A 16,046-nucleotide genomic window follows, 5' to 3' on the forward strand; every position below is an offset into this window, starting at 1 on the left:
ATTACTCGCCACATAGATCCGTGAAAAGTAAATCATCATACTGGTGTATATCGTACTTGATGGGAGTTAAAATCTCCCCAACTTTAAAGCAAACTCCTCTCATGCCAAATGTCTTCAGTGCTAGACTCTAGCGAGCTATGACATGTTTGTTTCATTTCATCCCGTTACCTTGTGCCCACTATTCTAACAGGTAGCTCTCCTCCTCACTCCCTGCCGATCTAGTACTTAAAACCAAATCGGGGGGCACCTGGGTGGCTTAGTAGGTTAAGCGTCTGCCTTCAGCTTAGGTCATGATCCCAGGGTCCCCACATCACAACGGGCTCCCTGCTCATCGGAGAGTCCGCTTGTCCCTCTCCCTCTGCCCCTTGCTTGTGCTCTCTTGCTCATCCTCTCTTGCTCTCTCTCTGTCAAATAAATAAACTCTTAAAAAAATCTGACTTCTGCTTGGTTGTCACATTTTTTTCATATCTCCATTCAGGTAACAAAAAGACTGACCCGAACAAGATGAAGAGCAGAGTACATTTATTGGTCACTCTGGGTATGAGTATATATTTTCAAATAGCTAACAAGCAGCTTACATTTCTCCTCACTTGTCCCACAGATGAGACTTCATCAAAGGTATATCCAACATCAAAATGTGCATCTGCCAGAGCCTCCCTAACCTCTAAGTCCACGGCCCTACTAAAAGAAAAAGTCTACACTGACGTGTTCTTCTCTTCTCATCTAATTTGCACAATCTCTTGCCCATTCTTGAAAATCCAGATATTTGACCACTCCAGCTGAATTCAGGTAAAATATCTATGTACGCCTTCCTTCCACCGAAAAGTGGTATCAGGAGAGGAAACCATGTGCCAGATGTTGGATGTTAAGAATACAGACACACCATAATAGTTCATGGGTATTTACTGTGTACCAGACTCTGTATAGAGAACATAATACTTTGTTCGTCCCTTGCCCTTATGTCAGTCTTTCAGAAGAATCAGTCCTATCTCCAGATTCTCCTCTATGTCTACAAATCCCCTCTGGGTCTCCTTCACCACCATGTCTTGCTCTACTTCCTGCCACACACCCCTACTTCTGTGTTCTTGATGCACTCCAACTTGGAGACCATATTTCTTACCACAGCTTGTGTCATCCCTTCAGCAACAATGATAAGCTCAGCAATATCAGACATCACGAGCATGATCCTCTCAATTCACATTTCCAACGGACTGTCTCACAGAGCCTACCCTCTTTCCATAGCTGAAGGGATCTTCATTTACCAGAATCAAACCCGGCCGTCAGGGTCCAACACTAATCCTCCTCCTACACAGGAATAATCTGATCTCCACAGTCAGCACACCTTTTAATTTTTCCCTGTATCAGCGTTTCTATAGCATCTGGTATCACTATTAAAGCATTTAACACACAACTGCCTCAAAAGCACAGTTATGTACATGTCTATAACATCCATTAGGTAATCGGCAGAGGAGAGGTGGGAAGTGAGGAGAGCTGCTGAGGTTTAAAGTTGTCTTTCAGGGGTCTGGTTTAACTTCACATAGTCTCAGGTTCTCTATCTATACAATGGAAACAAGACCCTTACTGTATAGGGACATCAGGAAGACAATTTAGAAAGTAGTTTTCCATACTGGGAAAACATAGAAGGGGCTGGAAAAATGGAAACTGCCTGGAGCAGTAGTGTGTTTGCTCTGAATCCTTGAAGGCAGAGCTGTTATCTTCTAGAGCACCAAGCCAGAACTTTGTCACATTAGTATTAACTAACATCTGCATAGTGCTTTACTAGAGATGCAACATATTTCCATGAACTGAAAACTGAAATGCATTTATTTACTATTAAAGCATCCTTCTAGAGGGGGATTTTAAAATAAGAGAACTATTAGAGGCCACTGTGCAAATCTTGGCTTCTTTTATTTTTTAAACTACATCTTTTTGGATCCACAAAAGAAATGACATAAATAACTCCTTTCTGACCCCACCAGGTCCTCTTCAGTGAAGTTCACTGACATCTCTGTAGTGTTAGTAGAAACATGAGAAGGTGGCAGCTTCTCAAAAGGTTTATGCTTCTTTATAAGATGCTGTTATTGAAGGAGTAAACAGCATTCTCTATGTCAGAGTCCTAGAAGTGAATATCCTTTGGGGGTTCCCATTCATGTTTTCATTCCTTTGGAATATTGCAGTATTCTACGGTGGGTTTTAGCTAATTACCTAAAACCTTAATGAGAAGTTTTCATTGAAAGGCTCAGAATGCTCCTTTTTCTGACTAACTTTTTATTCTACCTCTTCCTACAATGTCACGTACTCAACCTAGTTTTTCTATCGTTTATAGTATATGCCCAGAAAAAAAAAAAAATTGAGGAACATAAGAACTTTTAAGCTATAAAGGCTTTTGTTTCACTAGACTAAAAAATTCCTCCTTTGGGGTCCTTCATGTTCTTTTATTTTCTCTGAGGTATAAGCGAGAGGCCTAGGAGCCCTAAAAAACAAACTTGGACCTGTCTATTGAAGAAGGGATATGGCTTTTTCCGCCATCTTGGAGTCTGTGGAGGCCTGCTGGGAACAGGACTCCTATAACGCCAAATAATGTCTGGAAGGCTGTGGTCCAAGGCCATTTTTGCTGGCTATAAGCAGGGTCTCCGGAACCAGAGGGAGCACACAGCTCTTCTTAAAATCGAAACTGTTTATCCTCGAGATGAAACGGAATTCTATCTAGGCAAGAGATGTGCTTATGTGTACAAAGCAAAGAACAACACAGTGACTCCTGGTGGCAAACCAAACAAAACCAGAGTAATCTGGGGAAAAGTAACTTGTGCTCATGGCAACAGTGGCATGCTTCGTGCCAAATTCCGAAGCAACCTTCCTGCTAAAGCCATTGGCCACAGAATCCATGTGGTGCTGTACCCCTCAAGGATTTAAATTTAATGAAAAGTAAATAAAGGTGTAGATTTGTTCTCTTGTAAAAAAAAAAAAGAAGAAGAAGAAGAAGAAGAAGAAGAAGAAGAAGAAGAAGAAGGGATATGGCACATTTTTTAGATTTTAATATCAAAACCAGAAAACTCCTAATCACTCATATAATGATGGATGTAAGAGAAAAATAGTTATGAATTGAATGAGAACTCAGTAACTATGGATTGCAACTGGTAGGCCACGGGTCTTATGTGGCCTAAATACACTTTTAATGTGGTCCTTATAGTTTATAAAATTAAGGGCCCTTCACATAAAAATATGTAAGCTTCTGTTTCCCTTGAAAAACTAGAATGTTTTAGAGCCGGGGTGACAACAATCAGCTATAGTAGAGTTGGAACTGCCCTTTTTATAGTGGTTTGTATGTTCCAAAGGCCACAATCCACAGCCTCTCTCCCACATGGCCCCCACTGGGCCTGCTGCACTCCTTATCTTACCTGTTTTTGGAAAGACAGACACAGGATGGGGAGCCTGGGTGGCTCAGTGGGTTAAGCAGCTGCCTTTGGCTCAGGTCATGATCCCAGAGTCCTGGGATCAAGCCCCACATCGGGCTCCCTGCTCAGTGGAGAGCCTGCTTCTCCCTCTCCCTCTGCCTGCCTCTCTGCCTATTTGTGCTCTCTCTCTGTCAAATAAATAAATAAAATCTTTAAAAATAAATAAATAAATAAATAAATAAATAAGACAGACACAGGATTTTTTTTAAAGGCAAAACCTTGGATCCAAAAAGGGCTTCCCCATTCACTCGCTCCATGACCTTCCACAAGCTCTGAGTCTTGGTCCCTCAGCTTTAAACTGAAGATAATTCCTTGACCTCACAAGGTTGTTGTGAGGAATAAAAAGAAGCGTAGGAAAAGTACTCTGTAAATTGTAATATAAAATATTTGTCATCTTTATTCATTTGCCAGCCCCCTGTCAGTTGCATAAATGCCCTCTACCTGCCTCAGCTATTACTAGTTTCCTTGCTCTTCATATTACTACACTCTGTATGGCACAGTTTAAAATCTAAATGAAAAAAATTTGATATATTTCCTTGCCTCATTTAATAAGAGGTAAAAAGATGAACAAATACCAAAGGAAAAGAAAATGAACTGTTGAATGTCAGTGGATCTTTACTAGGTCATTTCTGTTCCTAATGAAGGTATGAAATTGGATAGCTGATCCGTTCAAGTGCTGTTTTCAGTTCACCCACCAGGCACCTGAGGCCTCAAAGTAAAACTGACAGCCCAGTCATTAGGGGTACCTGGGAGATAAGGAGTAATGACCTCCTCCTTGGGGCTCACCCAGTGCTCCAGTAAAGGATCCAACCCAACAGAAACAAAGAAACAAACAAAGAAAAACCCAAAAGAACCTATAAAGCTTTCTCTGTGCCTCCTTCCTTTCAACATTTCAATATAAGCTCCAAAACCTTAGTATCTGAAGTAATAGGCCACAGCACAATTTCTACATCTATACCTATCAACATATAAACATATATGCAAAAAAATAAAACACTGAGGGACCTGAAAGAAAACAGAATCTTCTTAGAAATGGGCAGAGGTGCAGAAAACTGCACTTAAATGATGCAGTGGACATAGAAATGTTAGCAAAGATTTTTGTCATGAGTGCTATCTCCTTACATTAGGAATTTACTGAGGTATTCCTGTTCTGGTCAATTTATAACAGATCATCCTTGTGTGGGGAACCACAATTAATTCCTCTTTCACTTTTCGTGTTAAGATAATCATGCCTGAGTGAACAGCAAGATATAATGTGGATATAGAGGGAAAAAGGGGTTTTCACTGGACTCATTGTTCTTTACAAGATCACCAAAATGGGAGTAATTTATGATTCAAGACACAGTCTGTTGAAAAATTCATCTGACGAATCCGTTTTAAAGCATACCATCAAGTGCCTTACCCCTTTTCTTGAAGTTGGATGAAACCATGCCCAGAATACCTATTAACGATTGCCAAATTACCACATGGTCCTCAGTGTGTATTTTATTTTTAAAAATCAAAATAAATAACAGCATCATTTTAAAAAGCCAGTTATTTCAATAAATGTCCCAAGGCTGATGTTTAAGCAAGTCTCCTTGGCAACCAAGGAGCACAGTACATCTCTGGCTGGGGGAAGGGGAGAAGGCGGGGGAGCAACTCCAAGGTTGGTAGAATAAGTAACTGGAGTAGTAATTGCTCCCGCTAGACGACGCTGGTCGAGCTGCACGGGCTGCATACCCCTGAAATTTCAACTCCGGTCTCGCCCCCAATGGCGCACCAGCAGCCTCCCACCCCCTCCCTCCGGTCCGCAGGCATCTACCCCGAACAGGTTACAAGGAGAGACTGGCTTACCCGATGGGGTGAGCGGTCTGCTGGGTTATGTATGTACCCGAGGCGGCAGCGCAGGCACCGGGCGCTCCCTGATGCACAACGGCTCTGCTTCTCCCCACGATGCTGAGGTTAAGAGAAACCGCAGTAAGCTTCGCACTGTCGGTTTGGGGATGCGGTTGTGAAGACAAGATCGGTAGCATGTATGTCTGTGTGTGTATGTGTGTGTGTGTGCGCGCCCGCGCGCGCGTTTTTCAGTGTGTGTGTGTGTGTGTGTGTGTGTGTGTGCCCGCGCGGTCCCCGACTCTCCCGCGGGGTAACAGTGTTTGCTAGTAAATAAAAAGCAGCAGCCAGCAGGGCAGGTGGCGCGTCCTCGTTCACTCTGCCCCAGGCGACCCCAGCTGCCTGGAGACGCACCTTGGCGGACCCTGGGGCTGGCTCAGACCGTGAGGCGGCTCCGCCCCCTCCCGCCTCCGGCGAGCCCGCACGCACGCCCGCCCCCTCCCCCTCCGTCGGCGAGCCCGCGCGCACGCTCCCCTCCCCCCACACCCGCCACCGGGGAGGCGCGCACGCTGCGCTTTCCATCCCCCACCCCCTCCGCCCCGCTTCCGACGGCGAGCCAGCGCGCGCGCCCGCTCTCCCCGGAAGCCCCCCTCCTCCGCGCAGCCCCCCTTCGTGCTCTTTGGCACCTGCGCTGTGGGCTGCTGGGTCGCAAGCACAGCGTGCAGCCAGAGCTGCGCCCCCGCCTGCGACGGGCGAGACCCGGGAACCCAACTTGCGTGTTCCCAGGCTCTCTTCCCGGGGCTGGGAGCAACCTGTGGGAACCAACGCTGTGACCACAGAGCACTGTCCCTCTTCTTCCGTGACCTTGACCCTACTGACTTGTCAAGTTCACATTGCCCCTATTCTTAGCCGCCCCTTTTCGTCTTTATGGTAGTGCTGAGCGTGATTTCACAGTAACTCTGAGGTTGGAGGGAAGCCCTGAACCTAAGAATGAGGAGGGGTATTTGGTTACAGCTAATTCAGCATTAACACAGCAAACAGACCGCAGCCCAGAACACCTCAGTTAAATTCCAGGGCCTGACCCACTCTTGTGCCAGTTGGGGGTCATTGATGTCATTCCTGTGTAAAACATGCTTACAATACACACTTAAGCAAAGTGAATAATTTTAATAGGTAAAAATATTCCATATTCCACTTTTGCATTGAAAATCTTGGTCCGATGTAGAGTTAAGCCGTCAGGTAAAAGAAGAATGAAACTCTAAATTGGGGTAAACTGTATTTTGTAGAAGTTCAGGGTTTAAACTACTACAAAGATGGAATTTCACAGAATGTTAAGTCCTATCTCTTGCAAGTTTGTGTTCTTCTACACTTGGGCTAGGAACAGTGCCTTGATCTATTTTGAGATGTCCTTAATATTTGTTAGTCTCAAGTCAATGGCTCAGCAGTTTTTTCACTTTCAGACCCACAGGTTTTGTGGGACTGTTTGCTCCCCCCACCCCTTGGGGCCTGACTCTCTGGATTCCAGTCCTTAATTCCCATGGAATTGATATTTGGACTTTAGGACTCTGGGGACCTACTTAGCTAGCAGCCCTGGAAGAATGACAACTGTGAACATTAGTTGCAGTACTATTCTCCAGAATTTTTCATATGCAATTTGGTATTTTTCATTGGGTGAGGTTTTATACCAGAAGATCAAATGGGAAAGCATGTTTAAACCCGAAATACTATCAGTGCTGTCAATAAATAAACACTTCTTTAAGATTCATAAAATATTGGTCACTAAAGTGAATGCATTTAAAATTTTAAACCCATCTATATTGATTGGATTATTTGTTTAGAATAAACAAAAGGTACTTATTAAAAATAATTAAATTGAAAGAACAAAGAATATAACTATATTTACATAGGGAAAAAAGTCTTTACGCCACCAGCTCACCATCTGTGTGAGGGTCTCTTACTGTCCAAGATGGGTCTTTCTTGTACATCATAGGTAATCCGACCCACTAGCACAATGCCAGTCACATATTAGGGGCTCAATAAAAATTGCTGGCTGACAGATATTGAGGAATTGACTAAGAAAATATATGTTAAGTGTAGAGTAAAATATCTGGTTCAGAGAGGGCATTTTTCTCCCCTAAGGGACTCCTTAAGGTTGATTTAAAGTATAGATTTTTTTATTAAAAAACTTTTATTTCTCTAAAATAAGGGACTCCATAGTTTGCTAGACAACCATCAGAACCCAACACAAATGTGTATTCTGGTATATTGTTACTAGAAGAGCAAGTAGATTTTAGGCACTATTTCTCTGCTTAGTACGATTACATATGATCGTTTTCCTCATAGAGAAAATAGCTTAAAACAATGCTTCCCCAAATCTGTTCTTTGAAATACTAGTCATTTGTTCAACAATTTTTTTTTGAACTCTCAGAATGTGTTAAGCAGTGTTAATTGGTGTAAGGCTTTCAGTTGTCAATAAATAGGCATTGTCCCTGTTTCAATGTAATGATATTGTGAGAGATAAGCTAAAGAAAGAAAAATAAAAAGTGTGGATCTTTTGGTTGCAAAGTGACAAAAAAAACTACTCCAACCAACTTAAGCAAAAAGGAATTTGATGGAAGGATAACAGGAGTTCTAAGAATCAATGGGCAGTCAGCCCACACAACCAGGCTCAGAAGCCTGCAGAAGTTAGAGCAATTCCCAAGGGCACAGAAGCCGTGATAAGAAGATCATGTTGGGGCAAAAATGTCATGATCACGTGCCTTCCACTGCTGCAATGGGTACACCCGAGTCTATTGCTCTGTGATACTCCCAAAGCAGATTCTAGCTTTCAGTTGTCCTAAATTGTAGCTGGGGTAGGGAGGGACCCCTGATCAAGGCCCCACCAGATTTAAGACAAGAAACGGACCCTGGGTGGCTGGAAAGCAACATACATTCACAGAGGAAATAGGGAGCCCAGGACAAATAAGCTGGGGTTCACAGAGGAAATAGGGAGCCCAGGACAAATAAGTTGGGGTAACACCAAAAACGCTCCCTGTCACATTGTTGTACTTAAAGACTCTGAGATCTTGCAGTAAAGAAACCTCTTTCACTTTTTTTAACAACTATCCTAGAGTTTGGTTGAGTACGGAATACTTTTTCTTTTTTAGCTTACCCCTTCACACACTTTAGGAAGCATTTTGGAACACAGTACATTTTTGTGGCTTTCTCTCCCCCCATCTCTCATCACCTTGCCCATGAACCAAGATGTGAAAGCCTAGCATAAATTTAGTGTTATCAAGCTTTTATAAAATCTATATATGATGATCAGAGTTGAAACTGTCTCTAGAAAGCTCAGATTTCTACCTAAAACTACATCATAAAAGAGAGCTATGGCATAGCTCCTTCTTCAACTCCAGAACAAACACCTGCTATAACTGCCTTGTCCCGTAGCAAATGAGAAAGTAAGTGTCATTCTTAATGCCACACTCATGGTTTTCTGTTACAAACCAGTAATGACATTAAGGAGTCACTGAGCCAGATTTCTAATTCCCGTACTTCCAGAGAGAACAGATTGTTATTAATTAGGCTAATACCGAATTTTACTTGGGGCTGATATTATCCAGTTTTCAAGCAGAAAATATGAAATAACTCTGGCTAACACCTCAATTTATTCATTACCTATGGGTACATTTTGTAGCTAATTCATGCTATTCGTCAGGAACCAGTATCACTCAAAACCAGTTATACCATGGGAAAGTCTTTTACCATTAACATTTTGATTGTATTTTTTGCCACATTCTCTGGTGCCAAGCACTATTGTTGTTTATGTTGTTTTTAGTCTAATTCAGTCTAAGCAACTAGACACATAATGGACACTCAGTAAATATTTACTGTGCTGAATAGAAAATAGTCCCTACCCACAAGACAGAATATTTTAATTGTAGTACTAAGTAGGTACAAACATAATGCAAAGGGATTCTCAGTCATTATTACAGTAAAGTAAATTTTAAAATAAATTTTTTTTCATGTATCAGATTGGCAAAGATGTAAGAAGATTATAATACCTAGTGTTTGGGAGCATCTGGGTAAATAACTGTCTTTTTTTTTTAAAGATTTTATTTATTTATTCATGAGAAAGAGAGAGAGAGAGAAGCAGAGGGAGAAGCAGGCTCCCAAGGAGCAGGAAGCCCAATGTGGGACTCGATCCCAGGACCCTGGGATCATGACCTGAGCAGAAGGAAGATGCTTAACCATCTGAGCCACCCAGGCGCCCTGGATAAATAACGTTCGAGAATGCAAGTGGATACAAACATTTTGGATGACAACTTGTCGATGTTTATACTTTTTTTTAAATGCACATACTTCTTGGTATAGTAATTCCACTTGCCGGAATTTATGCTAGGGTTTTGGGTTTTTTTAAGATTTTATTTATTTATTTATTTATTTATTTGACAGAGAGAGAGAGAATGAGCCGGGGGAGCGGCAGGCAGAAGGAGAAGGAGAAGCAGGCTACCCACTGAGCAAGGAGCCTGATGCGGGACTCGATCCCAGGACCCTGGGATCATGACCTGAGCCGAAGGCAGCCGCTTAACGGACTAAACCGCCCAGGCGTCCCTATGCTAGGGTTACTGTTGGTTCACAAACTGGCCCTAGTACATGGAGGGCAAGGAGAGACCAAAGAAAAGAGGCAGAGCACTCCAAATTGCTAGGGGGCAGGTTCACTAAGCAAGGGAACTTATGTAAGAGGCTTGTCTCTGGTGGCCACAGGACAAGGAGATCTCTGCCCCTGCCTGCCAGAATCTTAAAAGTTTATATATAGAGCCTTTAACGGGGTTCAGTCATGTGTGCCATCCAAGACTATGTCCCTACAGTGGCTCACACTATGGGAAAGGTGGGCTGAATATACCTTCAGAGGACAGAGGAGGTGGTGAGGGGCCTCTAACTGCCTGGGTCCAGCTCTCAGGTCAACCAGCAGTCATGTCCTCTCCATGACCTCTGCCAACAGTTAGCTCAAGGAAAGTGCAAAAATGTTATGTGAAAGGGTACTCATGATAGTTTGGTAATATTCAAAAGAAAGAGAGGGAAAGAGGGAAAGCGATGGGGGGAGGGGGAGGGAAAACTAGAGTCCATCATGTGGAGACAGTCAAACAATTAGGATTTAAAGTGGCCATTAAAACAATTTAGTAGCTCATGGGGCACCTAGGTGGCTCAGTTGTTAAGCATTTGCCTTCGGCTCAGGTCATAATCCCAGGGTCCTGGGATTGAGCCCCGCATCGGGCTCCCTGCTCAGCGGGAAGCCTGCTCCTCCCTCTCCCGCTCCCCCTGCTGTGTTCCCCTCTCTCACTGTGTCTCTCTCTGTCAAATAAATAAATAAAATCTTTAAAAAAAATTTAGTAGATCTTTACACACTGATGCCAAAGACATATCACTGAGAGGAAAAAAACGCAAGTTGAAAATTAATAGGAATATGATCTAGTTTGTGTAAAAGTAGAGGAAGAGAGGGAGGGCAGGAGAGAGATGTGTGTGTGATCATGTGTTTTTCCATTTTACTGGCTCGAGAGGAAAGGGGTGAATCTCAAGCTGGCTTCATTCAGTCCCCCCTACACTGGGACTTTCCCTGTCACACCACTATCATGGACCCTCTGATCTAGGGGGCTATCTCGCACACACCCTTGGCCATCCACAGGGTCAGGATGAGCCTCTCTCACGGCCCAGATGAGATCCTCTCTTGCTGGATCCTGGAAGGTGGTGTGACATCAGTGGGAAGGAAAATTAGTATAGCCTTTGGCACAGGTGACAGTTGTATTGGGCTCAGCTGAATGAATCCTTGGTGATGGGCAGTGCTCACAATGGTAGAGGATGCCATCTCTGGATGCCAACTCGGCTACCATCCAAGAATTCTTCTTGACCAGGCCCCTTGTCCTGGCTCTAGGGACCATACCCACTTGTCATGTCTTCACTATCTTCTCGTCATTTGAACTCAAGGAAGCCTCCCCAGCCTCCCCAGTTAGGAAGCTTTGTTCCTCCTCGTCATGTTTTTCCCCTACACTGTTTCTGTTTCCGGGCACACGAGACCCTGCTTTCCCTCTGGGGCCTAGCCTTTTGAAACCCATAAAACCCAAATCTAGCTTGTTGTTTGTTTCCCAAGCCATTGTCTCTACTGTCACCCCTTCTTTGAAGCAAGTTTTGTAAAATGCTTACTTGGCTGAATGAAGAATAGTCCCAAGTACTGAGAAACACCAAGAACAAAAACATATCAGTTATATCTAGAAATACCCTAGATGTGAAATTTTTATTCTCTCTGGGAAACGGGATCATGTGGCTCTTTTATTTATTTTATAACTTTCTGTGCTATTTATAACTTTTATGAGAAGCACAAATATAATGTATAGCATTAAAATGCTTTTGTAAATAAAAAGTAACACTTTTTAGAATCAGCCTATAAAGATGGGTATGATAGTACTCTCAATTGCATTATTGGCCAATGGTAGGCATCATAGTCAGAAAATAATTAAACATGTTGGGAATCCTGACATCAATCAGGCCACATTAGCACCTACATCACTATGTCTGCATATAAGCTTGATGTGAGTGGAAGATTAAAAAACAAACAAATGAAAACACATATCAATGGATCCCATACTCTAACACACGGCCAGGACAGACCAGCTCTGATCCTATACTCTTTGCTTACTCTCCCTCTCTTTCTCTTGAGCCATGGTGACAAACCATTCACAATATTTTGGTCGGAGTCTCCTCTTTATCAGTTATAGTTCTCTTGGCTTCTAAGTGGCAGAACCTGATTCTGGATCACTTAAGCAAGAATATACTTTATTAGAAGGATACTAGTGGCTCAGAGAATTGATGGACTGGGAGGGAAAACCCAAATAGCCCATCTTTGAGAAGGACTCAGAACTCAAATAACATCACTCCATTCAAGATGCAAATTGCCAGGGCAGTCTAACCAGCCAAGGCTAGGTTCTGAGCCCATTGCTACGGGGTGGGGAGGTGGGGTGAGGGAAGGACAGGGCCACATGGAATGGGTGATGTTCTCTTACCTCAATAAGGGGCAAGGGATGCTGCACAGGTAAAAAACAAGAGCTGTTCATGATCTTTAACTTTTAAATGGAGACCTACCTGAAGAATTTCATCTTCTTTTATTATCTTCTCTCCTGCTCCATTACTGCTGCAAAGCACATTGCAGGTTGAATCAGAATTGTTATTTTAAAACAAAACCATGAAAGTTCTTCTCAATGATATAAATTCTTACAAAAAGTGGTGAGTAACCTACTGCATGCAAAGATATCTCAGGGCCCCTGTTTCGATCATTCTCCCATGTTTAGGCCATTTACCATGGCATTGAAATTGAACACTTGGTAATACCTGAGAATTTTAGTTTCTAATTTTAGAATGATCTGTGTGGGATCAGTTTTCACAGGAAATTCATCCCTATTTTACAGTAGCGTAATGTAGATTAATATAACTGACACTTCTAAAATTCTAATTCCACAGCAGTAATGTATGAATTTAACCCTGCCATTAAGAAAAAAAAAAAATCGTTAACTTTATTCATGAACATCATCCTTTCATTCAAACTTTACTGTTTCCCAGTCACCTCAACCCAAAGGTAAAATAGGTCATAATAACTGTCAAAAATAACAAAAATATTTCTCCAGCTTCAGCCTGTCTGCTTAACAGAAACCAGCCACCCCACATCAAGTAGTCTCAGAGGTATCTCACCAAGGAGCGCTGTTAACCTACCCAACACATCCTTGGTACCACAGACATAGTTAAGTGCTGCTCCCACTGGCACCTTGGACATCAGCTCTTTCCTCTTCACAGAGCCTTTTTTTTTTTTTCCTGTCGTTCCTTTCTTCCAGACCAATGGTTCTCAGCCAAAGGCAATCTTGTCTCTCAGAGGCTATAGTCTGGAGACATTACTATTTTTTATGACTAGAGAGGGAGGGTGATACCATCATCTGGAGAGTAAATCCAGGGATGTGGCTAAACATTTTGCAAAACGCAGGACAGCCCCCCACACCAAGGAGTATCTGGCCCCAAATGTTAACTGTGCTGAGACAAAGAGACCCTTCTCTAGACTCCAACCTGAGTTGCAGAGAGCCAGCCTATGGGACAGTCTGAAGAACAAAAGCTATTCTGTCCTCAAAAATCAGTCCTCTGGTATTTTTATGTTAAACGTGGTCCTCATCTCTGGCTTCCTTTAGGATAACAGCACTCCTGCAACATTAAAGAGAGGATTGCCTCCTCTGTAGGGAAAGTAATGATCATTTGGGCCTTTGAACAGGAAATGGCCCCGGGGTCTGTGGCTACTGTTTTCCATCACCAGGACTTTTATCTTGCCTTATTCTTCTTCTGGTAACAGACCCCCTACCTTGACCAGAGGGGTGGGCATGTAACTCAGGTCAGCCAGACAATAGGCCTTTACCAGGATTTTTTCTTTACTTTTCTTTTCTCTTCTAAGTTTATTTATTTACGCTCTACACCCATTGTGGGGCTCAAACTCAGAACCCCAAGATCAAGAGTCTCGTGCTTTTCTGACTGAGCCAGCCAGACATCCCAGGATGTTTTTCTTTTTAAGTCAAGGAGAGAGAATTTCTTTTCTGGTCTGAGACTGTAAAGAAAGAGGCTTTGGGGGGAAGCATCTTGAAACCATGAGGCTATGATGCAATGCGGAGAGGAGCAGAGAAGGAAGAAAGCAAAGGGAGAATAGGGAGAGAGAAAGTGATAGTGTTCTCGTCCCAGGTCACCCCAAGTCCAGCTCCATCCCCATACTTCCCACCATTTGATTTTGTGTGCAACTTGTCATCTTCTGTTTAAACTAGATTAATTTGAGTCTTATCATTTCCAACATAAGAATCTTGGCTAATATGCCTGTCTTCAGGATTGTTCATTTGACAGTAATTCATTGACTTGTACATTTATGTACAAATAGTTTATGGGGGGGGAGTCCTTAATGATGACCACAAAAAATAGCACTATATGTATATAAAAGAAGGGGGGAAATGGCATATGATCCCAGCCATAAACAATAGGTTTTATTTAAATAAGTATAGGGAAGGAAAAACGCTTTTCCTCTACCTTTTTATGTTCTGTGACTGAGACCCATGAATGAAACTAACAAAACATAGGTTAACAGAAAAAAAGCATACAAATTTTATTTGATGTCAGTATTTTAATGTTTATGTACACTGAAGCCTTCATAGAAAAGAAGGGAAGGCCTAAAGAAGTGGCTCGACCCTGGGGTTTATATACCATTTTAACAAAGGGCAATCAGTTGTGGAGAAGTGACAAGATAAGGGAAAAGGAGTTTGGGTTTCTGGGAGTGGTAAATTAAGGGAAGGTAAACATAGGGGGAAACTAATAAAAGGTAAGTTTATTCTAGTAAGGTTTATTTGTGCAGACTCATGGGGAACTAATGAGAGGTAAGGTTATTCTAGTAAGGTTTGTTTGTGCAGACTCATCTCCATATTGACTTTCTGTCTCCATTGTTAAGGGTTGTTCTCTTTCTGGTACAGGAGAGGAGAGGGGGTGGACCTCCACAAAGGGAAATTTATATCTTGGGTTTAAACCCAAAGAGGGAAGAAAAGAAGCTCCTTGTGTGTTTGCTGTTTCTTAATTGCCTTCAGCAAAAAAAAATAATCCTTAGGCCAAAGTGGAATATTTTGGAGTGGCATGTTCTTTTTTTTAAGATTACAGAGCATTATTAATTCTCACTCTTGCTACTCCCAATTCTATGAGTATTATCCATCCCGTTTTTTTTTCTTCATGAATAAGTACTCAGCAATTCACCTAATTCACCAAGAAATTATTGTAGAATTGGGGCTGAAATCCAGGTTTCTAGCTCCTGAGCTCTGGGCCCTTTCCTTGAAAGTACAGCTTCTTCTGAGTGGAGGAAAGAATCACAAAGAAGACAAACTAGGCCCCTCCTTCCACGGAGCTCCCAGGGTACGTGGCATGTATCCCTGTCATCCATTTTCAGAAGTTACTGAACTTTTGTGGACATATTTTAATGTCTTTCATTAGGTTGTGAGTTCTTCAACAGCATAACCATTGTTTTACTCATTTTATTTGGTCTTACTTTTTGTACCATTTACCATGCCCAGCACAGGTATTAGAAAAGCACTCAGTAACTATTCATTAGATGATGGATATGAGTTAAGAAGCTGTGAAATAAAAAATAGCTTTAGGCCCATTGTGATTGAATTGTACATTTCAGTCAAGGAATATCTAGAAATCCCTTCAGTAAAGTAGATTGGGGCAACATTAGGGAAGCTATGAATGCCAACCTAGGTGTTTGTAGTTTCGTCAGGAAACACAGGTGACATTAACTCTTTCTCTCTCTCTTTTTTTTTAAGATTTTTAATTTTTTTATTTATTTGAGACAGAGAGAGAACACAAGAAGGGGTAGGGTGAGAGGGAGAAGCAGACTCCCTGCCAAGCAGGGAGCCCGCTGCAGGACTCGATCCCAGGACTCCGGGGTCATGACTTGAGCCGATGGCAGTTGCTTAACCAACTGAGCCACCCAGGCGCCCTCACTCTTTCTCTTATGAGGGTTGATCTTCCTAATGGTTTGGAGGAAAGTTTCTTGTCATTGTCTAGGATTTAGGTGCTAGAAATGTGGAACACAGTGGGGACTGAGGAAATGGAAGACAGGAACAGTGTTGGGACTATGACTAAACAAATACCCTTTTCCCTCATAAGGAGAATGATGCGGGGTGACCTGGCTGGGTACCTGCTCAATAAGTTCTGGTAAAGAGAGTTAGACAAATCAGTTTATTT

General features: G+C 42.5%; 2 protein-coding genes across 10 annotated transcripts in view; one reads left to right on the forward strand and one right to left on the reverse strand.

Annotated features, from left to right (window-relative positions):
• KLHL32 (kelch like family member 32) overlaps positions 1–5,741 on the reverse strand; it is a 253,062-nt gene extending 247,321 nt beyond the window's left edge. For 8 of the 9 annotated variants that reach the window (XR_003521410.2, XR_003521411.2, XM_027602059.2 and 5 more), the window contains exon 1: positions 5,289–5,674. The gene's annotated coding sequence lies outside the window, so the exon portion shown is untranslated. The other variant, XM_027602058.2, reaches the window with a different exon arrangement.
• On the forward strand, positions 2,581–2,913 carry LOC113926738 (60S ribosomal protein L35a-like). Its single transcript, XM_035728524.1, has one exon. The coding sequence runs from the start codon at positions 2,581–2,583 to the stop codon at positions 2,911–2,913; it is 333 nt and encodes a 110-aa protein (XP_035584417.1).
• Positions 5,742–16,046: the final 10,305 nt, after the last annotated feature.

Source organism: Zalophus californianus, chromosome 7, assembly GCF_009762305.2.
Source record: "Zalophus californianus isolate mZalCal1 chromosome 7, mZalCal1.pri.v2, whole genome shotgun sequence".
Taxonomy (NCBI): Eukaryota; Metazoa; Chordata; class Mammalia; order Carnivora; family Otariidae; genus Zalophus; species Zalophus californianus.